At 37.1% G+C, this 25507-nt stretch overlaps 1 protein-coding gene across 2 annotated transcripts in view; it reads right to left on the bottom strand.

Moving 5' to 3' along the window:
• The window catches only part of LOC122792251 (solute carrier family 22 member 13-like), a 542188-nt gene that overhangs the window by 183771 nt on the left and 332910 nt on the right, over nt 1-25507 (bottom strand). For both annotated transcript variants that reach the window (XM_044060001.1, XM_044060002.1), the window contains exon 5: nt 426-549. In XM_044060001.1, coding sequence (XP_043915936.1) covers nt 426-549 — 124 coding nt within the window. The remainder of the gene's footprint in view (nt 1-425; nt 550-25507) is intronic.

The following is a 25507-nucleotide window of genomic DNA, read 5'->3' as shown; positions in this document are numbered from 1 at the left end:
TATTTTAGACTTCCATCCACTTGAGTTAGAGTTCTTTAGTCATAGTTCTGTTTTGCCTTCATGTTACAATGAGAAGTTTCTATCATACTGTGCAGCTCTAACTTTAGTAAAATAAAAGTAGCTTCGGGGGGAGGCATGGGTAAGTTGTAAAGACTGAACCAGAATGAAAATACACAAACCACCTTCAGAATTCTCATCTGCCAAGTTTGTGCACTTTTGTGTTTTCTTATAGTTCTCAAACTCTAACAAAGAGTTCTTTCTTGTTACTGGCTTTTATATGAGTTAGAATAAAAGACTTGTTACATCTAATTAACATTCTATAATAGCCTCAGTCGAAATTCTTAAATTCCTCAAAGTTCATACAATTCAGTTTTGAGCCTGCTATAATTTAAAAACAAAGTTACTAAGTTAGTAGCAAACTTTACCGCATACTGAAGCACACTGTCTGGGAGGCTCGTTCCATTCATGCTTGCAGCTTTCTTCAACAGATCTAAAGCTTCTGTGGTGCGATTCTTAGCTAGAAGCCAACGGGCAGATTTTGGAAGCAGCCTATGAAATAAATCAGCAAATTATTATGATGTAAGTGTGCTAATGTAGAAATTAAGCTACACCAAAACCTACCTAAGACTTTATGTGTGATGATATGGGCAAGTGCCAGCATAGCCATCTGGAGTTTTGTAAAGAATGATATGTCCTTTTAATATCAAACTGATTTATACAAGATGCTTGTGTTACAAATGTATTAGAACTGTATGTCATTTGTATATCAAACTGATATACAGGTGCTTGTGCTGAAAATGTATTAGTGAGGTTTGCTTGTGCTAAAATGTATCAACAGTGTACTCTGCTGGAATGAAAAGAAATGTATATGTTTTACTGCAACTGAATTAAATGTATATGTTTTAATAGAGGACACTGGGACAGCAAAGGTTAATTTTAAGAAAAATAAGGGAAATGTAAATAAGCTGTTAAACCATTAAAACAGCACCACATAGTACTGAATGGGACCAGAGATGATGGGTCGGGAAAGAGCCTTTGTTCATTAGCTCAGTGAAAAGAGGGGAGGCTCCTGGCACTACCATAAACATTTGGATGTGTATTGTGACTATCTGTGCTAAATTCCTATCTCAGCTTCAAAGGGGAATAATGTAAAAACCTAGAGGTCATTCTGCCAACCCTCTTGGAAATTATATTTTAGATATTAAAAAAATGTATATTCTGTTTGGGAAGCCTGACTAGAAAGACCCTCACCCACAGCATCTTGCCTTGTCGTAGTAAGTAACTTAGAGAACAGTAACTTTTTCTTGGATTCAGTCAGGAATATAGTGAAGCTTAGTGTTTTTCTTTATTTGTATGACTCTGTCCATCAATGTTAATTTCAATATTTTCTGTGATTTGAACTTTGTGGTTTACTGTGAATATATATTCAGTATGTTCATGCTATTGTATTATTTATTATTAAATATATTTACAACTTTTACTGTGGCTGGTCCTTGTAGAAAGTATCTAACCTTTGTTAGTACTTATATTTATTTGGTGACACTGTGTGGGCCACTCCAGAAGGGCTAGCCATCTTGGTGAACTACTACTTTTTGTATTAGTATTAATATAACACTAAATAATAAACTGAATAAAATCTTTCTTAAACTTACTTTTCTGCATTCATCCCCAATTGAACACCCTCTATTTGTAATTAATTGCTTATTTTTTGTTACTGTAAAAATATGCTAATGCTATTATTATTTTTATCTGTGCTAAATCTGTATCTCTGTTTTTATTTAATGTTTTTTAATTTGTATTAATATTTTGACTCAGAGCTTTTCTCCCCGGGCCTTTGCTGAAAATTGACATATATCCAGTTGGACCAGCCTGGTCAACAAATGTAAAATAAAAAAAAAATAAAATAAAATAACACAGTATAATAGGACACACTTTTAAGATAATTATAGTAACTGAATGGTGGCAGTAAATCTACCATATAGTCTGGGCAAAGTTGGTAGAGTGGGTAATCTATGCCAGTCTTTCCCAGGTGTGTGTGTGTGTGTGTGTGTGTGTGTGTGTGTGTGTGTGTAAGACAATTAAATCTTAAAGAGTGTTTGTGTCAGCTGCTTGGGGCAGGGACACAAAAAACTGGGTTTACAGAGAGGGTGCTGGAGGACTTGGCTTGGAAACTCAGTTGAGGACCTAACCCTACAGCTGTACCACTGGGGAGTCTTACTGGGGAACTGGAGGGAGACAGATATAGAAACATCCAGACACCAGGCTGAGTGTGTTCCCTGTGTGCTCTTAAGGGAAATTGTGCTTGATGCAGAAAGGTCTGCATCTGGAAATACTGAGTGTATCTATTTGTATTCCAAGTGCACGTCCCCCTCCATTGTTAGTGGTGAGGATTCAGGCTCCTTGATTACTGGCCCAGCTTGAGGATGACACATATTGGTGGCCATCACATTGTGCTACCAATGGAGATGCAAGGAAGCTCATATAACAGCTCATATTAAAACTGCTTTAACCACCTGGGAGTGACATCACAATGAAAATGTTTAAGTGGCAGTAAACCAGGTGAGGTCAATCACCTTAGGTGACAGCTTAGGTGTTAATTTAAGGTTCAGATCTACATGCCTGAGCAGCTACAGAACAGAATAGAACAACTAATAATATTGACAACAAATTTAGAAGTAAATCGGAAAAACTCAAAATAAGAACAAGGAAACAAAATAATACAACAACCATTTGAAATGTTGGGACCCACTAGAATGAGTTCTAAAACACAAAGACTGAATGGCTGAACAAATGGACTTACACATACTAAGTTTAAGTTGACCATTTCTTGGAATATTCCCTTTTCTCAGAGGTATGGCAATCTTGGAGCTGGTATATATATATATATATATATATATATATATATATATATATATATATGTATATATATATATATATATATATATATATATATATATATATATATATATATATATATATATATATTTATATTTATATATATATATATATATATATATATATATATATATGCATATATATATATATATATATATATTATACACACATATATATATATATATATATATATATATATATATCTATATATATGGATCCACTTTGAATCATTGAATGTTCAGAACATGGATGTTCTAATCATCAAGACCAGAACATTGATGTTCAGAACTTTGAAGGTTCAAAATGAACCACTCAAAAACAAAAACACTTACAAAAACTATTTTATGCAGGGGGGCTTCGCCCGCCTGTACTCCCCATGTGGGGGGCTGTGCCTCCCACACCACACCCCTACTTTAATATTTCAACTCCGAGATTGCACTACAGTGGGGTAAGGGAAATCTCCCATTTACCGCTATATGCGATAGCGCTAAATGGGAGATTTCCCTACCCTACCTGCAATGCCAACATTCAGATGGCACACACACACACAACATGCAGGGAACCTTGCTGCCCTGCATACACATCCAAAATTCTACAATTTTACTTACCTGGCACTTCCACTTTAAACCTTCGATGTTCTGAACATCGATGTTCTGGTCTCGATGATCAGAATTTCGATGTTCTGAACATTCGATAATTCAAAGTGGATCCTTATATATATTTTATTTTATTTTATTTTACATTTGTTGACCGGGCTAGTCCAGCTGGATATATGTCCATTTTCAGTGGAGGCCCGGGGAGAAAAGCTCCAATGGTTATAACAAGTATAGGGAATACAAAAAAATACACAAAGCAAAACAAAATAAAAATTAAGCATAAAAGATAATCAGACTTTAGTATAGGTAATTTACATGTCAGAGGAAATATACATAGCAAGATAGTATTCCTAAGAAAAAGTTATTAAATAATTGCAATACGCAATTGATAATATCATAACGTAGTGTAAATAATATATAGTCATATGTGTTTTTTTTTTTTTTTTTTTTTTTTTTTTTCATAGTATATATGAGATAAGTTATATCCACAAGGATGTTATGTACGTGGGGATCAGTCAGGATGTAGTATAGAGACAAGGAAATATAGAGGTAGAGGAAAGGAGGAAGCAAGGCTAATCAGGATTGGTACAGGAGCAAAGCCAGTGTTTATTAAGATGGATTCTCAGTTGTTTTTTAAAGATTGGAAAAGTGGACAAAGATGAGATATTGAGTGGAAGTTTGTTCCACATTTTGCCAACTGAGTTGGAAAAAAGACAATCTCCTGCAGCATTATTGGTTTTGGTACTATTAACTAGTAGTTTATCTGAAGAACGTAGTTGTTTCAGATTGTTGTAGGGAGTAAGGAGGTTAGAGAGTATTGGTGTTTTGGATGGTTGATATAGAATGTTGTGAGCTATTAAGAGCTGTTGATAAATAAGCTTGTTAGGAAGTTCAAGCCAATTTAGTTGTTTTAAGTTCAGGCAGTGGTGTGTTCTAAACTGGGATCCTGTGGCAAATCGAGCAATATTATGGTAAGATGAAGCAAGTTTCTTAAGGTTACTTTTAGAGAGATTTGTGTAAATAGGGAAGCATATAGAAGGGTAGAGAGGAGGTGAGATTGGGCTAAGGTGGTCCGGCTTCAGGTGTAAGGAAGGATTTGATTCTGTAAAGGGATCCAATCTTTTTGTTAACTACTTTTATTGTGTTATTGATGTGACAGTCATAGTTAAGATTATTGTCAATAGTAATACCTAGTAGTTTTGTAGAAGAATCAGGAGTAATATGAGTGTTATCAGTGGAAGTAATAGAGAAGTTTATGGAAGTAGCTTTGCGGGTAGGTGCAAACAGTAGTAATTTGGTTTTCTTGGGGTTAAGGAGTAGACAACGGTCAGAGAACCACTGTTCAACAGTGGTAAAGGTTTCTTGGGTAAGAGGTTGAAGTTCCGCTTGAGAAGAAGCAGTGCAGATTATAGTGGAATCGTCTGCATATTGTATGCAAGAGGTGTTAGGTATAGCTGATTGGAGGTCATTAATAAAGATAGAAAATAGAAGTGGGCCTAAGATAGACCCTTGAGGTACTCCTATAGAGATAGGAAGGAGGGTAGATAGTGAACTTTGCCAGAGTACTGCCTGCTGACGATTTTCAAGATAAGAAGTAAACCAAGTTAAGGAGGAGGGATCAAGTCCATGAGATTTTAGTATGTACAGAAGAAGTTTATGATTAACCATATCAAAGGCTTTTGATAGGTCAATGAAAAGAGAAGATGAGAGTTTATTGATGTTATGGTTATAGTTGATGGAGTTGGTAAAGGAGAGTAATGCAGTAGTGGTGCTGTGGGAAGGTCTGAATCCATGTTGACTATTGGCAAGTAGGTTATTATGGAGAAGGTGGTTTAGTAGTTGTTTATGGATACATTTTTCCATGATTTTAGCTATAGGTGATAATAGTGCTATGGGACGAAAGTTAGAGAAGTCATTAGACTTGCCCCCTTTGTGAAGGGAATGATATGGGATATTTTCCAGATAGAAGGGACAATACCCTCCTTTATAGATCTATTTATTAGGATGGCAATGGGGTAGGCAGTGGCTTTAGCTCCTATTTGCAGGTACTCTGCAGGAAGCTTGTCTGCAGATGGGGTGGTAGGTTTTAGTTTTTGGAGTAGAGATTGGATATAGGAGGTAGATACAGGTTGTAGGTGAAGGGGAGGAAGAGTAGTTTTTGAACTAGGTGAGAGTAGTTTAGAAGTGTCAGAAGAAAGGTGGTTTGCAAGAGTTTGGATGGCATTGGTGAAGAAAGAGTTAAAGTCATTGGCTATTTGTGTGGGATTATCTGGGTCAGAATCCTGAGGGTTTGGTGTGATTGCTTGGCCAGGGGATAGAAGATTATTAATACTAGTCCAGAATTTTTTTGGTTCTTTTATGGTGTTTTTCTGTAGTTGAAAGTAATAGCTCTTTTTATCTGTCAGAATAGCTTTTTTGGTGCTGTTTCTCAGCTCCCTAAAGTTTTGGTGGTCAGTTTGGTTTTTGGTAGACCGCCATTTATCCCAGGATTTATTTCTGAGAAAAATTTTTTGCTTCGTATTCTTGGTTAGCCAGGGTGCTGCTTTTGTTTTGGTTCTAATGGTATGGCTTGGGGCATGGTGATCTAGGATAGATAGGAATGTAAAGTTGAAGTATTCAACTGCTTCATTAAGTGGGAGATGTTTGAGTGGGGCCCAATTACAATGTATTAGTTCGGCTAGAAACTGTGCAGAGTTAAAATGTTTTTTTGTACGTAGAGTTTTATATGTGGTAGGTAAGGTTAGGTTAGTTTTGTATCTAATGATATAGGTTAGAGAGTGGTCACTAAGATCATCTGGAAGGATGCCTGTGTTGTAGGTTTGTAAGGGAGTATTAGTAAGAATCCAGTCCAATGTGGTTTCAGTATTATTGGTTTTATTAGTTCTAGTAGGACTATTAATGAGTTGTTTGAAGCCATATAGGTTGATATGGGAAGTGGGGTTATTACTGTTACAGGAATGCCAATCTATGTTAAAGTCTCCTAAGACTAGTGTCTCTTGAGGGAGTTTAGTTGATAGTAGGTCAAGGATGTGTTGAAGGGTGTTGATATTATTTCCAGGAGGGAGATAAGCACAGATGATATTTATGGATTTAGTAGTATTGATTTGAAGTTTAGAACTGATAACTTCAGCATTATTGTCAATGGTAAGAGTCAGATTTAAGGTACTAATTTGGAGTTTTGTTTTATACAGAATTGCTACCCCTCCTCCCTTTTTGGCAGTACGGTCGAGTCTAATGATGTTATAACCAGGTGGGGTGATTTCACTGTCATTGATTGAAGGCTTTAGCCAAGTTTCAGTTAAACATAAAATATCATATTGATAGACTTCTAGAAGGGCATGAAGTTGACTAGTTTTGTTACAAATACTTTGTATATTGAGATGGGCAATAGACAGAGAATTAGTGGGTTTAGAGAATGAGAGAGATGTAGTTTTGTTTTGTATTTTGTGTGTAATGGTTTCATTATGATGTGGGCCTGGATTAGGATGAATATCTCCATCCAGTAGAAGGTGGAGGAGTATGAAATATTTTTGTTGTGGAAGTTTATAGGAGGTGTCAAATATTTTCCTGGTTCTAGGTTTCTTGAATTTGAAGTGTGCTAGTCTATGGTATTTGGCTAATAGGTAGTTGACATGTATGGTTGGGTTTAAGAAGGTAGGAGATAAATGTGTTGTAGAGGTAGAGGTGTATTTTGAAGGAATTGAAAGAGAAGAATTAAGTGGATGTTCATAAGAGGTTAAGAGGTAAGTAGATATAAGAGAAGATATAAGTAGCAGACAGATAAGTGTTTTAAGTTGTGGATGGATGGATGATATAGGCATATTACGTTATATGGAGGTTAGTAAATAGGTGAGATATAGTTTAAAGGTGTGGTGTGGGATAGATGTGAGAGTAGAAAGATAGGGGATAAGGTGGGTTTGTAAAGTAGTGGGAGAGGTGTTAAGATAGGGGAGGAGCTAGGTTAAATTAGTGGGTGTGGTGTTGAGAACGCGGGGTGGGTTAGTTAGGGATGTTAGAAATCTGATTGGAGTGAACTGGATAGGGTATGGCTATTATTAGTATAAATGTAGGACCTCTGGGGGTGGGTGGGAATTGGGGGCAGGGTAGGGGAGCGGAGTGAGCCCGCAGGGCGAACGGAGCGAGTAGAGACAAGAGAGTGAACTACAAAGGAAGACAATCAGTGGAATGAGAGAATGTAGCAGGTAAGGTAGAAAGTGAGGAAGAAGTAGAGGTAAGTAAACAGGCTGGTATGAGGAAGATATACCTAACAGAGAGGTAGAGTATAGAAATAGAGTTAAAGGAAAAGGGAGGGAGGTGTATAAGAATGTCTATAAAGAGAAGGAATTGAGAGAAAGAAACAGGGTGGGAAGGTCTATTAGAGAAATTAATGTAGTGAGGTGAGATACAGATTGGAAAAGGTAAAGCGCCACCTAGTGGACAGTAACTGATTGTGACTGAAAGTTCCTATACAAGGGTATCAGGCTATGAGAAAGGGAGTAAGGTTAGTTTTAAAAACAGAGAGTATTGGCTGTTTACAAGCGTTAGGTAAAAGGATCAAAACAAGAAAGCTGGGGAGGTAGTAGGCTGCTGGCTATCCTAAATAGGGAACTTGCCTAGCATAACAGGGAAGTCTTAATCCTGAAATTTGTGAAACAATGGTCTATTATCCAGAACAGCACATACTTTCACTGTGTTAAAAACACGTGCCTCTCAGGGAGCAGGAGGGTAGTTTCTTTTGTTTCAGGTTGCTGTTCTTATAATTCCAGGAAGGTGTGTTTGAGGTAATAGTTACTTAGATTTACTTGTGCTGCAAGCTGGATATAATGGAAAGAGAAAATAAGTAAGGAAGATTATATAGAGATTAGAAAGCACAAAGGAAAGCAGGTTAAATAATACAGTTCTATAACATTTATACTAAACAATTACAATACTGATCTTCTTTTAAGTCATATGTTCATAACACATTTAACTTGCTTGTAAGCACCAACAATAACATTTAGAAACATAAGGATGGCTGTAAGTCTGGTAGCTCTACTAGTCAACACCAGTTTAGCTTTAAAATCAAAACCTCTACAAGTACAGTATTTATTTCGGATGGATAAAGCTATATTGGCTTATCTTAGGAAGCAGATCTTAACATACAGATAACAGTTGTGAAATATCTAAATGCACTGCGACTACAAATACAATAAACAGAAAAGAAATTATCAGATCAAGAAGCAGCCGACATGCTTATTACTAACGTCGTGAGTAGGTACTAAAGTTAATAACACTGTGGAAGAAGTCATTAGGATGAATGTTATGCTACCTTAGAAGTTATCATATTTCAGAATCAGGGTGTTGCCTAAGGCCAATGCAATGCTTAAGTACGCAAGTAACGCTTATAGTAAATAGAGTCGCTTAAGGGGCAGAATGAGAGAAAACGGATTATATTCCTTATAAGCCACAAGCACAAATGAGCCTCGTTAACACAACTCCACTTCTATAGGCAGAAACAGCACTCTCTATTATATATATATATATATATATATATATATATATATATATATATATGGTTTCACTTCAGAATCCTGAAATATCACAATCCTGAACTTCATAATCCGGAACCCAAAATCCTGAAAATTCAAAGTCCTGAAAACTCATTATCCAGAATCACAAAATACTGAAAATATACAGGACACAAAGAATTACAATATTCCAGTACAAGGACATAGAGAAACCCATACAAGACAAAGGATAGCACTTTTCACCAAGTATGGGCAGGGGGGAAAGCCCCCCCCCTGCACCCCCCATGTGGGGGACTGAGCCCCCCAACCCCTGCTAATTAAATATATAAACTCCATGATTGCACTCCACAGAAAAAAATGGCAAACATACCATCACATGTGTTCATGACTGCTTGTTGTAACCTTAGTAACATTCCCTTTTAACTTGCTATACTACAACATAACGTATGATAGTGTAGTGAAGTGCAGTCTTGGAGTTGATGTATTTAAGTAGCAAAGGGTGCAGGGGGCTTGCCCCCCTGCTTATATTTGGTGGAATGTAATCTGGTTTGTGTTCTCTATAGTCAGTATATATAGCCTGTGTGTTTTCAGTTTTTTGAGTTTTCTGGATTTTGAGCTCCAGATTATGAAGTTTTATGAAATTCAGGATTGTGATATTTGAGGATTCTGAAATGAAACTATATATACAGAAACACCATATATATAGAAACACCACCCAAAGTACACACTCCACCACTGACACCAAAAATAATTGTTACAATACTGATTCAAACAATACCACTTACAAACACTCAAACTACAAACCATGCAAATAAACACGCAACTACAACTGTACTCACAAAAACAAAACATAAATTAAGTGGGTGGTTGTGCCTCCACACCTCCTAATGATATATACTAATTTTATAGTCACACAACCATAAGCAAAGGGAGTCATCAAAACATGCTATAGATGACATAAAGTTAGTAAGATACTTGGCTGGTGATACTATTTGGTCAACGGTGACTTTAACAGACTGTGACAGTTAGCTTCACAACCTGATGATAAAACCAGCTACCTATAAGACCTAATGATTTTACATATCTGCCTACTATCTATCTATGTTAATCTGTTGCTTTTGTCAACATTTGTTTAATTGACAGAATTGACAGATGTGCGAGATCAGATGATTCCTGTGCTGGGGGAATATGACCTTTCCCCAAGAACTCTGTGATCTTGGAGCTAGTAAATTAGCATGGTATGTGTGTGTGTGTGTGTGTGTGTGTGTGTGTGTGTGTGTGTGTGTGTGTGTGCGTGTGTGTGCATGTGTGTGCGTGTGTGCGTGTGTGCGTGTGTGCGTGTGTGTGTGTGTGTGTGTATGGTGGGGAGTGGAGGTAGGGTCTGTCCCCTATATAAAACGTTATCTTTTTTGGGAGGATTTTATTTTGCTTTCACTGAAGTTATTGCTTGGTACATGCATAGCAATGTGTAGATGTGTGTAGTGTCAATGATTTTATACTGACATGAATAATTCAATATATGTCTGAATAGACCTATATGCTGTGTCTTTCGGCTTATCCCGGTTAGGGGTCATCACAGCGGAACTCCGGTCCGCTAATGTTTGGTAGTGGATTTTTACGTGCCGAGTTACCAGCCCTGATGCACAACCTTCAATGAAGGCACGCCCATTCACGTATGCCTCCACACAGAAGACGCTCTAGCTGAGAATGAATCGAACGGGACAATATCTTGCTATGAGGTGACAATGCTACCGCAGCACCACTACCGGGGGTCTGAATAGACCTATATATATATATATATATATATAGATTATTTTATTATCAACAAATGTAAAATAAAAAATAAATATATATATGCATGTATATAGATGTATAAATACATACAAAAGAGACATATTAATGCATCAAAAGTTCAAGGATTTTCAAAAATATGCATTTTTTTATTTCATAATAAAGTAAAAAGCAGTGTTGTAGACTCACACAATCAAATGCATCAAAATAAAATTTTGAAGAAAGGGAAAAGCATACAGAGTACTTTTCCCCTATTACTTGCAAAACAGTCTAGTAATTCCTTTCCTAATTGGTAAGAAGCAGGAATCAATGTGCATCACATACAGATGCCCTTATGTGTAGTCTCACTCCTCTGTATTTCTTCACAGAAAGATTTTCAGGATAGTCCACAAAGAGTCTTTCTTACTGCAGTATAACATCCCGAGCCAGTGTTCCAGGCAATCATTCCCCTTCCGTGAGAGGTCAACTTCTCTGGTTTGGTTGGGCTACAGCTCTCTCTTGTTTACAGTGTTCAGTTATGTACTTGGTTCTTTTAACTCGTGGAAGGTTGAGCGCTAGGCTGGCAACTTAACATTGTAAAACTCCACTGCCAGTCATGAGCAGACAGGTGATCCGCTGTTGCAACCCCTAACCGGGAAAAGCCGAAAGAAGAAGATATATATATATATATATATATATATATATATATATATATATATATATATATATATAGATGGGTCTACTTTCATTTATTGAAATTACAGTTACCTGAATTCCAAATGAGCAAGACCACTTCTACAAAATATGACAATTATGAAGCCTCAGATCAGACAGGTATTTCCATGGTAAAGAATCACTTGGCCACCATGGTGAACTTTGCCATTTTCTCCAGCGTAGTATGATCTTTGAGTTGGTATATTTCATTAAGGAGTCTGGGGGTGAAGCCCCCCATTTAGGTTGGTATGAATTTGTTCCGGTTAGTTGTTTTGTCCTGGTGCCCAAGTGGTTCTTTGCCCTGGGAATACCTCTCTGTGATAAGCTTTGTAATTGCTGTTTTTTGTAGAAATGGTCTCACTGGGCTTGTCCCCCTACTGAAGGGGTGCAGGGGGGATGGCCTCCCTGCAAAAAAGAAGTTTAAAAGAGAAGAATGATCTTCAAGTTTCACTCTTCTCCTGGATTTTCAGTCTTTTCTTTTGGCTTATCAGCACTTAGCATTTTGAGTGCCAATATTTGAATAGAGATTCAGGAAAACCTCATTGTAGTGGTACAATATAGTATGTGATGTAATGTATAGATGATTAAAGAGGCGAGATGAGAAGGTATTGTCTCTGCTGCAGCCTATCCACTTGATGCTCCAGTGTTATCTACCTATTTCTCTACTTATCTATCATCCATCAAGAGCACTGTGTTTTGTGCAAGTGGTCATCACCAGAGATATAAGTACTGTTTGTGGCAAACAATCAAGAATTCAACAGAAGGCAAGGATTACTGCTTACAAAGGGAGGAAGATTGTCAAGAAATATACAATTGATACTAATATTAAGGTACTTAGGGATCATAGCAATACTTTAGGGGAGAAAACAAAATTTTAGTACTAAGCAACTGAGGGCTATGCCCAAAGAAAGATGCTTGTCAGAATGTCAGGCAATTTATTATCACACGTCTCAAAATAGAGGCTACAGTATCATCATTTTAAATTTAAAATATTTATTTTCTGTTTTTATCTGTTCTGCATTGTTTTGTTCATTGTCTGATACTAAGTTGATCTAGTTCTGGGGCATGGAGAGTTCTAACAAATCCAATCACTCAGCAGAAGCAATTCAGAGGAACCAGTTCTGGATAGGATACTAGTGTATACAGGACACACACACATAGAAGCATGCATACATGTATACACAAGCAAACACACACACCTGCACACACACACACACACACACACACACACACACACACACACACACACACACACACACACACACACACACACACACACACACACACACACACACACACACACACACGCACACACAAACACACACACACACAAGTACACACCACCGAAGCCACCATCTCTAACAGCAGTTTATCAAAGTTCTAATGGCATAACATTACTCCTAAGGAGATACTGTGTTAAGTCTGGAATTTTACACATTTATGGAGGATACTTCAATTTCCTATCTTGAAAGAAGAAAAAAATAGGAAAATAAAGCAGCTGGTCACCTTAAAACAAAATGTTATCATCACTAATTGCAATACTGTGAACAGAGAAAACAAAGTGAGACATGGTATCTATAATTTCTTCTCTTAATGCGAACAAAGTGAAACACGGTGTTATCTCTACTTTTATCTGGAGCATATCATGTACTAACACTTGAAGTGTTCCATCAGAGCTTTGATTTCCTTATTTTAATAATCTTATTTCTATTATTTTTCAAATGACATAAAAGTGTATTTATTTGTAGCTAGTTGTTTGATTTGTTTCTGGTACCTTTTTTCACTTCTGGCTAACTGTGGTGTGTTTTTACATTAAGAAGACTGGGACTGCAGTTCTAGTGGGAGTAGAAAGGTAGTCTGGGTTGTACAAGCTGACTTAAGTGAGATCATTTCATGGGCCAGAGAGTTTTTTAGATGGCATTGTCACTTTTCTTTGAATCTATAAATTCCACTGCTTATTGCACAGTGGCATTTAGCACTGTCTTGTATAAACCTTGCCCTGTAACTTTACCCAGTACTCAGTTACACAATCACGAGCACTGCCACTTGAATTTAGTTATACGTGGACTAGCTGTAGTTTCTACCCTCACAGCTCCCAAGTTAGCCAGCTGTAAATCCCTGCTGTAACACCCCTTTGTAGTTCATTTAAAAAAGACCCAACACCATGGATGGGCACTTTTCCAATTTCTCAGCCATCAGCTTTGGAGATGCATTCATCCTGAGAAAATGCATGAATTGTCTCATTTTCTCTGACAACCAACTAATCCTTAGAGAAATCGATAGAGTATGTGAGAGATGTAATTACACAATGTCAGTGAAGTCAAGACTGACATAAAAGTACTTAAAATAGCAATCAGGCTGGTGGTATCATAAGCATTACACCTACTACACATAGTACTAACTCAACACATAAAATAACATATGCTGAGGTACTTAAAAGCAACCTTCCTAAACCCCAAAGTCCTCCTAGACATTCGTTCTACAGAAAGAGTCCTCAGCAACCCCAAAAATACTCCAGTAAGACAACACCCAACACAACATATACAGCCACATTGTTTGGAGCCTCAATTAAAAACTCATAAGGCAAGCCAACACACTATATTTTAATCATAGGAGACTCCACTGTGAGACATACAGATGTTCTGCTCACTAAGCTGAATATGGAGAAAATCACAGTCAGTTGTCCATCAGGGGCCAGGATCTGCCAAATCACCAGACACTCAAGTCATTACACCACAAGTACCAGTATGTCTTAGTCCATGTGGGTGTAAATGACCTGAGATGTACCTCCCTGGACTATAGCAAGAGAGACATTATAGAGCTCTTGGGCTATGTGTCCCAGGTAAGTATGTACCTAGCACTGAACAGTGCTCTTCATTCACCAAGGATGATGCCAAAATATGAACAAAAGAAGACTGACTTCAATAATGGTGTCATTCCAAGGGGGTACAATATTAGTCACAATGGGAGGATATGGTCAACAGACCTCATTGCTTTACCAGGGATGGTCTGCACCTGTTCTGTCTAGGCTTTTAATCATTAGCTAAAACATTGCCCTCCCCCATAATGCCTTTTTCAGGCAATACAAAATTGACAAACCTTACTATGCAGCAAAACCAACCCCAGGAAATTTAAAGGTGTTACTGTTCATTGCCAGGAACCTAAATAATACATGCCACTCCCTCCAGGCTCTCCTCACTGTGGAGAATGTGGATATTGTGCAGTTACTGAGACATGGTATAAAGCTGCGGAAAGCACCAGGCAGTGCAGGACTTCAATACTTTCCACACATTCAAGCCAGCTACTTCTGAGGCAGGGACTAAAAGTGGTGGTGTCTCAATCTATACCAACAACAAACTCCTCAAGATTAGCCAAACAGGATGACATGCTTGAGCTTCTTCATGTACAGATTTCCACAGGCAAAGTCCCTTATCACATCATTGAAACCTACAGGTCACCCTCTATAATTCAAGAAACCCATAACTCATACTTGGACTTAATGGAGGCCCTCATCATTCAACCCAATGCATATTCAAGGGTGACTTCAACTACCTCACTATAAACTGAGATACTTACATAATTCCAAACTTACAGGCCCAGAATTTTCTGGACTTTGTCAACACAAACACCTAGTACCAAATAGTCCATACACCCACTAGGATTGCAAGCATACTTGACTGGTACTCACAAATATGGGAGAATGCTGCAATACCCTTAGTGTAATGTAGTGCCCTCTCCAATGGTCAAACCACAAAGTTGTCTCCTTTATAATAAAAATCAGTTCTGTGACACCGGCTAACCTTGTAACCTTTAGAAACAATTCTATGACAAGTTTCCTACAACTAAGTAATTATCTGTCAACATTTCAAGCCCCCTCCATGCAAACCCTGGGTACACAGCTGCCTATGCAGAATTATTCACTGAAACCCTGTACAATCATGTCAATAAATACACAGAAACAGATGTGCTTACCAGAAATAAGCCCAGAATTGACTTAAAAAACAAACCACCCTAGTGGAATCAAAACAAATGAAAAAAGTCATAGTCAGTATTAGGAAGTGCACAATGAAAACACTCTCATCAATCTAAGCAAGCAACTAAGAAGGCACATTATGTATTCTAAAGATAAATTTAAGGTAAAAATAGCCTCCCAGGTAAAGGAAAACCACAAGGCGTTCTCTAGCTATGTCAAAACCTCAAAGGTAGCATGAACACACAACATTGTGCAGAACTGATTGTAAATGGAGCCACCTACATAGAGTGGAAGGTATAGCAAATCTATTGGTTGACAAATTCAATACTAATTTTACTCTCCTCTCTCCCTCACTCCCCCAGAAATAACATCAAACAAAACCCATCCAACTATCACTAGGGAGTAAGTCCTACATGGGCTCGCTAAGGCCAAAAGCAATGCATCAATGGGCTCCAGTAGTATCCTAGGATGCCTCCTAAATAGCCTGAATCATGGCCTATTAGGACCACTGCCATCACTGTTTAACTATAGCCTTATGGCTTTGTGCCATACAAATGGAAAACTGTAACAGTCGTCTAGCTGCACAAGGGCGGGCCAACAAAGCACCACCAAAACTACAGACCCATAAGTCTAACTAGTCTCATATGCAAAGCCATGGAAAGAGTTATCATTGAAATGATTAATAAAGACATAGAAAATCATCTAACACTGGATGCAACCCAGTTTGGTTTTGTCAAAGACAGATCATGCCTACTCAATCTGGTGAACTTCTTTGAGAATGTCAGCAAGCCAATGGATGAGGGCAAAACAGTGCATACTGCTTACCATGACCTGAAGCATTTGATACAATACCCAACTCCATCTTTGTAAACAAACTCGTGGATATAGGCATAAACCCTTATGTTACACACTGGGTATCCAGCTGTGTCTCATATAGGACTCAGGAAGTTAGGATGGGGAGATTACCAGGACAGTCACTAGTGGAGTTCCCCAGGTCTCTGTGTTGGGTCAGCTCATTTTTGGCATCTACTTCTCAGAAGTAAAGGGCAATGTCAGAGGCCTTTGGCTGACCAAGTCTGCAGATGATTGCAAACTAGGAGCAGTCATAGAATCCCCGCAAGAAACTAACATCCTACAGGAAAGACTAATACAGACAAATGACTCTTGCCAAAGGCATGGCTTAAAACTCAGTGCCAAGAAATGTATAACAGTACCCTTTGGGAAGCCAGCTACCCTAGGAAATTACATCATCGTTAATACATCCTATGAGTAGAACCAGTAGTCAGGGATTTGGGTACATATGTAGATATTAACCTGGCTTTCAACCAACATGTGTCTCAGGTAATAAGGTAATTATTCTATTTTGTTCAGCTTATAAACAAGGGCATGACATCTAGGTCTGTGAAAGTCATTGTTCCACTGAATTTAGCCCCCATCAGGCCCGTGATTATGTACAACACCCTTAACTGGTATGTACATGATCAGGCACATGCAACAACTGGAACATTCACAGAGGCTCCTCACAAAAAGAATACAGAACTTAAACAGCATGTCCTATGCAGAGCACCCCAAAGCCTTATCTCTATACTCTGTTTCATACAGAATGTTGAGAGGTGATCTTTGCATGGCATACAAGGCATCCTTGGATCCCAGTCTGATGAACCTTTTGCATATCTGCAAAATGAACAGCATTAGAGTTACTTGATCTAAGGATTTAAACTTTGCTTGTCAAATAAATGTTGGAATGACAGGTATGTGTCTCAAAGAATTCCCCTTCTCTGGAACAGGCTTCCCATCCATGTGAAGCAGAGCTCTTCCCTAACTGCATTCAAGAAAAACCTGGACTAACGGATGCAAAATCAAGAGTACACCCTAGGTCTAGCATCTATGTCTCTAATAGGTAAAGGCAGCCTCTGAATCTTGCCATAGCAAATACCTCTTAAAATAACCTCCAAGGCACATAAACATGCTGGTTACAATTGGGATGCTTGGCTAGACTTATAAGGGCCCCAGTAGTTGTTTGCCTAGCATATACCTCTCAAACTATAAGTGAACAAATGAAATTGAAGCATATATATATATATATATATTATATAAAATACATAAACACATTTGTGAAACCGTTAAAACAAGAATGTTCCATTGTCACCGTTAGCACATCATCATATTAACGAGCATAAATAGTACACATAAAAGAAAAACATGAGCTTTTTGAAGAAACAGATGGAATTATTGTAATAAAACTCAGTATATTTATATATGTATGTATATTTATTATCATGGAAACCTTTTTAGGACTTGTAGGAAAGTAAAACACAGCCACAATTTAAAGTTTAAAAGCTTTAATCATCACTTTCATGACATAAGGAGTTTAAAAAACAAATTGAGCACTTTTGTTTGTTTATGTTACAAGTCAAACTTTATCAGAAATAAAGAAATTTTACAGTTGCAATTGAAATAAACCCCCTTTGATGGAGGAGTAACATTTCCTACCCTACCTGTTCCATTTTAGAATGATTTTTACATTTAAAATACTGTTTAAGCCAGGGGGCATGTCTGCTTGCGGTTTAACTTACCATCTGAGTTCTTTCACTTTGAGCTGGGGGTTGCAATCTCCCCACAAACTGGAATGTTTTTCTAACACAATAAAGTGGAATTCTTTGGACTGAGGGCTTCCCAGATTGTGCCTTGCTAATGGGTTCTTAACGACCAACATATGTGTGTGTGTGTGTGTGTGTGTGTGTGTGTCTGTGTGTGTGTGTATATATATATATGTGTGTGTGTGTGTGTGTGTGTGTGTGTGTGTGTGTGTGTGTGTATATATATATATATATATATATATATATATATATATATACACACACACACACACACACACACACACACACACACACACACACACACGTAAATATATATATTTATTTATATGTGATGTCTGTCATCAGGAGGATCACAGGAGGATCATAATTGACCATGACATCATCCCAGGTGAGAATATTAGTATTTAAAATCACCCACAGAACAAGTGCAGCTATTTATTTAACAAAGTTTGTTGAAACTGTTCCACAAGTCAGAAAAGTTGACTGTAATCTATAAATATTTAAATATTTCTGTGAATATTTTCATGAGGAAGTAGCTCATCTGATAAATGATTTGAGGGACATTTCTTCTGAAATCATCCAGCATGTATTATCACAAATTTGACTCCAGCTGATGCTATACATTCACAGAGGCTCCTCACAAAAAGAATACAGAGTGATATACATTAGGCATTGCAAAAATACAATTATAAAATTTACAGTCATTTTTATCACTGATAAACAAAAACATGTTGAAATTATATGTTAGAAAAGAACACACATTTTGAATACATTTGCAATTCCAAAACTGTGAAATGCATTTGCTACAAAATCATTTCCACCCAAATATGAATATGAGTGATGCTAATTTTCCCATAGCACCTAACTTGAGTTAGGCTAGCATTGTTCAAACTCATGAATTTTGTTTTAGGTATTTGAAATATGACAATGTTCCTAAGCATTACACCAAACCATTACCCAATCTGACTACATATGTATGTTGTTTGACTTTTCCCAGTTAAGGGTCGCCACAGCGGAACTCCGGTCCGCTAATGATTGGCAGTAGATTTTCACAAACGCCGAGGTGCCAGCTCGACGTCCAACCTTCAACAAAGGCACGCCCATTTACGCATGTCTTTTGAACGCCACCCAACCACAGGGAGGATATGCAGACTCCACACAGAAGGCACTCCCCGCACTCCAACTGAGAATCAAACGGGAGAACCTCTTGCTGTGAGGCAACAACGCTACCGCTGCACCACCGTGTATTTATTTTTAATTTCAGTAGTCAATAGTGTGAGATATGAGTGCTGGAACAGTAAATGGAATTTCAGACCATGTTATACAGAAACGAAAGGACATTTTTTTCAAGTAGCGCAGCCATGACAAAACCACCTTGAATATGTTGCAATCAAGCTTAAAGAACTGACAGAATTTGGGAACTGTTATCTGTATCAGGTATAATTACACAGTAGTACTTAAATGCCATTAATCCTTCATGTTAGCAGTTTAAATTAGAATGTCATTTTCTATGTTAATGGTGCAAGTAAAGATATTTCAGCATAGGAAGATGTAAAGGTATAAGAGGTTCTTTGTTTATTAAGATGATGAGATTGCTAATGAATGGTTGTAATGGTAGAAATTTCTTGAATAGATTTATTTTTTAAATAAAAATGAATGTTGACAGTAGTAGCTTGACATATGGTCATTATCTAAAGAGGAATACTGCTGGATTTTATATTAAAGTGAATGAGGATGCGCAGCAGTTTAAACATCCTTCAGATAGTACAGATAAGTGATAAATTAGGTAATATCAATTCTCACTTTTGCTTTGAATCTGTGAGATTCTTCAAACTGATCCAAGAGATACCATCATTCCAGTGAAACTTTGATACAGTCTTATTAATGGATGTTGAAAAGAGTTAACACACAAGTCAAAGAGTCTCACAAATAATCTTAATCTCATGTTTATATTTTATATGTTTATTTTGACTGCAGAAGACCTAGCCAGTTTTAAGTTTATTTCATTTTTCTGTATTTTACTTGATTTTATCTGGTGTCAAATTAAAATTCCTATGTGTAAAAATGCAAATGTCAGGTTTATATTTTATTCCGCGGTAATTGAGCTCATTTAATAAAATGTTTACATTTATGCTCAATTGTGGGTGTATTATGTTGTTATTATTATTAAAAATCAAGTGCACAGGGTATTTACCATTTATTTTTGTTATAATTATGCTACCATCTTGTAAAGCCTGCTTTCTTATTCTAAAATGTATATTTTATTTACTTTAGTTACTTCAGTAGATCTATATGAATTAAGTTTAATAAACTGGTGTTTCTGCTTATTGTATACTGAGCAACTGTCCAATTACTTCCTGATTTCATGTCATACAATGCCCACCTCTGATGATTCATTAGTGGGAAGAAACAGTTTGTAGTGGGTAGGCATATTTTCTGTAGTCAGTAGCATATTTTATTACAAAATAATCAGAATGTAGCACAATCAGCACTCAGTCAGAAAATAAATCAACAATTAAATACAGATGAAGACACTACAGATGTATCTAAGCAGAGGGAGTCCTTACATCCATCATCTTTTGCTTGTAGTAAACAAAGTCAGGAAGAAATATTAATATGAAGTAAAAAATTGTCACTGAATACACAGAAATCGTTCCACCTTGTATGAACTTGCATGCAGTATATAAAGGCCTAGCGTGGTGTTTACTAAATATATCATATCTAAGAGCTACGCATATTCACATATGATAGGTAAACAACCATGAATCCCTTTTGTTCTTCTTTCTGTAGATGAAGAAATGATCGGCTACAATTGAAGTTAAGCCCAAATCTGGTTTGATAGGTTAATACATGGTGCTTGTCAATGGGCAAATATTATTCATGCTTATGAATCAATATATATGATTAAGCAAATCATTCTGTTGAAAATAAAATGAAAATAGTCTTTTTTAAAGTAATCATTCAGATATATGTTATAATCAAAACATAATTGCTCTCCTACTGTAAAACCAGTAACCTTTTCAGTACAATACCTAACAATGCCATATTACAGAATATTTTCTCAGTGTAAAATGTAGCACCATGTGATATCACACACCTGCTTATTAGACAGAGTATATTAATACAGGTTATTAAATATTTCCTCAGTGTAAAATGTTGCACCATGTCGAGTCATACACCTGCTTACTAAATGCCTAGTAACCATTGTCAGTAAAGTACATAATGATATAATACCTAATTATGACTAAATGTATTGTCTCAGTTCTGTGTGTCTTTTTATTCTCCCTTTCTATTTCTTTTATTTTGATTATGCATTACTCTACATTTCTTTTTTCCTTTCTCTCCCATGTAATTTCCTTTTTTCCACAGGTCCAGAGATCCCAGGAGCAGCCCAACATCATTCTTCCCAGAACAGGCAATGGTCAAGATCTGCATGCTGTGGGATGTCCTGACAGGGTCTACATGTGGCTCTGGTCCTTTAGGTCACTGAAGTGGTACAGCCTGGGAAGCCACAAATGGGGTGAGCTTCAGGCCTGGTCAAGGTGTGCTGGAGTGGGTAGCGGAAAAGTACCTTCGGCCCATGCACAGCCTTTTTCAGTGAGTGCAAGACTCATTGCCCTTGTTGGTTCTAACCATTGGGCCAACTGAGGACTCTGCCCCTTCATCATTGGGGTCTTCCAGATCAATCGATGGAAACATTTGAGGTACTCTGGACTGAGGTGGGTTCCCCACCTCCCTCCTTCTCTAATCATCTCTCCTACACTCTCTACAGTACTTCCTGCTCCAACTTCCCTCTCATACAAAACATGTGAAAAATAGTTGGTTTATCCCCTGCCAAAACTATAGAACCCATCCTCTCCCTCTTCTTCAAGCATAACTCTCTAATTATTTATCCAGGTATGTAAAGTATGTAAAGAAGTTTGAGTCTTATGTACAAGACAGCACAGATGTTTGTGAAAACTGGATAATATTATATGGTTGCAGATTATTTTTGTGTCAGAATTGATGTTAACTCTCTATGTATTACCATTCAAAATACTGCAATTTTACAAGCACTCAATTATTTCCTTGGTTCTAATCCCAATAGCATTGAATGTGAGATGGTCTGTTTTAATTTAAACAACATTTTCTGATAAGGAAAAATATAAACAAAACTCTGGAACACAAATGGTCCTAGCTGTGCATCTTCAGATATGCAAATTTGACAATGAGTCTGTTTGAATTAAAATGCATATACTACACCTTTTTTTATTAACAATGCAATATATATTAAAGCAATAACCGACGACGTGGTGTGGTATATTGAAGATTTACCCACGGTTGGTGTGGTTTAATCACGAGGGCGAAGCCTGAATGATTAAATAAAGCCAACCGTGGGTAAATTTCAAAATACCACAACCACGCAGTTGGTTATTGCTATTATACAATGACATTATTTAAGAAAAAAATACTTACTTTTCTTAAATAATGTCTTTGTATAACGGCACATTACTGTTCTTCCACTGGTTGTGGTACACTGCTTCCTTGTTTTGATGTACTGAGCATGCATATGGGACTTACGTCCCACGCATACCCAGTACATCAATGCTTTGAAACGGAAGCAATGGAGAAAAGAAAGTCTCCGTTGCCCTGTTTTTTCTTTTTTTATATTTTATTTGTTAACAAAAGATGTTTTTGAACACTTTATACCAATGGAAAAAAGTCCGGACGAGCAGACCTTTTTCCATTGGTATATTGTGAGATTTACAATGGGCACACTGGCCAATCAGCGTGCAAGTTTTGGAATATTAATGGGGGGTTATTGTATAAGAGATGATTTATTATTTATTTGTAAAGGTAATGAGAAACATTTTTATATTGTTTTAATAATCTGAATGACAACATATTTGGTTTTAAATTTATATCTTGTGTTAATAAAAATCAAATAAATTTTTTTAGTCTCAACACTAAAAAGAGCTTGAATTATACAACTATTATAAAGATTTATAGAATAGAGTCATATGCTGCTACTTTTTACATGGAAGTGTAATCATCCAGAAATGTTGGTAGCATCCTAGCCTTATGGAAAGTTTGTTATGGCAAAACATAATTGCAGTTACTGAGCAGATTTTATAGAAAAAGTAAATTTTTCATTGTGTCATTTTTGAGGAACATATGTAAAACATAACATATACAGGAAAAGCATGTCAAGTTAAGAGACATTAATTAGTTTATGGTAAAGTGCATTGGAATAACCCACGGTGGTGGTGTTGCGGTAGCGTTGTCGCCTCACAGTAAGTTGCTGTCCGGTTCGATTCTCAGCTAGAGCGTCTTCTGCGTGGAGACATGCGTGAATGGGCGTACCTTCGTTGAAGGTTGTGCGTCAGGCCTGGCAAGCCGGTACGTAAAAATCAACTGCCAATCATTAGCGGACCGGAGTTCCGCTGTGGCGAGCCCTAACCGGGAAAAGCCGAAAGACACAAACAAACAAAAGTGCATTGGAATAGTAATTATATGAAAAGCAAGGCTAGTACAGACAGGTGGCTACTAACTTATGCTGTGTTTTAGATCTAAAATATAATGTTCATTTGGTAAATCACTCTTTCCACCACTCTAAACGTACTCAGCATGGCTTCACTCAGCAATCGCTCAAATGGTTTGAGAACTACCTAACCAACTGACCCATTTCTTCCTTTGGAACAACCTACTCTAATACAAGAACTCTGAAAACAAGAGCCCCACAAGGCTCCAGCACCTGTTCTTTTCTTTCCTTTACTAAGAACTTTGCCTTTACTTTACAGACCTTGCAACAATATGCTACAAGGATGACCTAATGCTTCTTAAATTAGACAAAATATCAACACACGGGAAACATGTTCCTAATAAATTCTAGGCATGCATAGGTGTAATTATTGACTTATCCCTTTCCATCCATTTACATTAAAAAGTACAGCTGAGAAAGTTCTCTCAGGATGCATGCATTGCTATAAATTAACTAGCTATCTAACCCCACATTCTTAAACCACTATAGCCAAACTCCTACCTATGTCCATCCTTAAACATGTACCTCCTCTCACTTCCCTGTGTAAGAATTATACCAGCTCAGTCTTTCAAAGATACAAAATATATGGCTTAATCAACTTTTAAATCAAAGTATCCATCACTATCCACTTCTATCTACAACCAAAACTGTTCCCATAACAGAATGAGATACTGCGATAAGTAAAACCAAGCTGCTAGTGTTTGTATATATTGTGAACAATGTGCCATAGCCATTAACACTTTAAGACTAGTTTACAATATTGCCATTTTAAGAGTGTATATATCCCATGATGCATTGCAATTACAGCCTGTGGCCAGTATGTATGAGATTGTGATAAGCTATTAATAGGAAGTTATTAGGTAATACATGGATTCTGAAAAATCATGAAAAAATTGAATGGGTTTTTAATGTATGGCTGGTATTTTAACCTTTGAATGGTAATCATGTTGGGGTTTTAATTGAGTTGACATTTTGATTGGTTAATTGATTAATTAGTTTTTAACTTGATTCTTGTTAGAGTGAATATATATGGAGTGCTGTGTTTAATGTATTTTGTCTGATGAAGGCTGAGCATTGTCTTGGCCGAAAGCGCTTACAGTAATAAATAGTCCGTGCTTTATTTACCAGTCCCGCTTCCGCTGTTTTTTGTTGTTTTTGAAGTTTTAGTTTTTATCTTCGTGAACGTTGGTAATTCATGTATGAGATGACTAATGAGTTAACAGTTTTTCTGTTGCAATACCATTTTCTATAGAATAAAAGTTAGCTGTTTGACTAATATGTTGCCGAATCCTAATGTTTCTAACTCTGCCATCCTGGGTAACCACTGATGTGCACCATGATAGCGACCTTCCAGTTTACTACCACCCTGAACAAACTAATTAACCTAGATGCCTTCCCTGCACTTGCCTGCATAGTCTCAGTCAACAGGAGGCAATACCATCTGTCTTGCAAATATGTCCCTTTTTGGTGTATCCACAAGAGAAAAGTCTGTACCACCTGAGATTCGTAACTTTTCCAGTCTATGGCACTTTAGAACTTCAAACCCTAAAAAATTTAAAATAGCCACCAAAGATTACTTTAAAAAACACTGGACCTGCCTCTGCTCACACCCTCCCTGACCAAAATCCTCCCTTCTTAGCTTCAAAGTAACCAACTTAGATCCTTACTCAACCCACTTTCCCTTACTATCAGTCTGACCCCTTTGCTAAGCTGTATGCTGCCCAATAATGCTTACATATGATATAACTTGATTATTATTGTAAAGATGATTGTATACCTAAATAAGTCTTGTATTATTCTTTTGCTCTAATACTGAACGTCTAATTACTATTGTTAAATTGTCCTATATTACATGCCTGGAGCTTTTCTCCCCGAGCCTCTGCTGAAAAAGGGCTTTTGCTCAGTCGGACACTCCCAGTCAACAAATGTGA

Source organism: Protopterus annectens, chromosome 1.part2 (genome assembly GCF_019279795.1).
Source record: "Protopterus annectens isolate FY-2018-M chromosome 1.part2, PAN1.0, whole genome shotgun sequence".
Taxonomy (NCBI): domain Eukaryota; kingdom Metazoa; phylum Chordata; order Ceratodontiformes; family Protopteridae; genus Protopterus; species Protopterus annectens.
The sequence above is the reverse complement of the archived record's forward strand: the minus strand, read 5'-3'. Positions and strand labels throughout refer to the sequence as shown.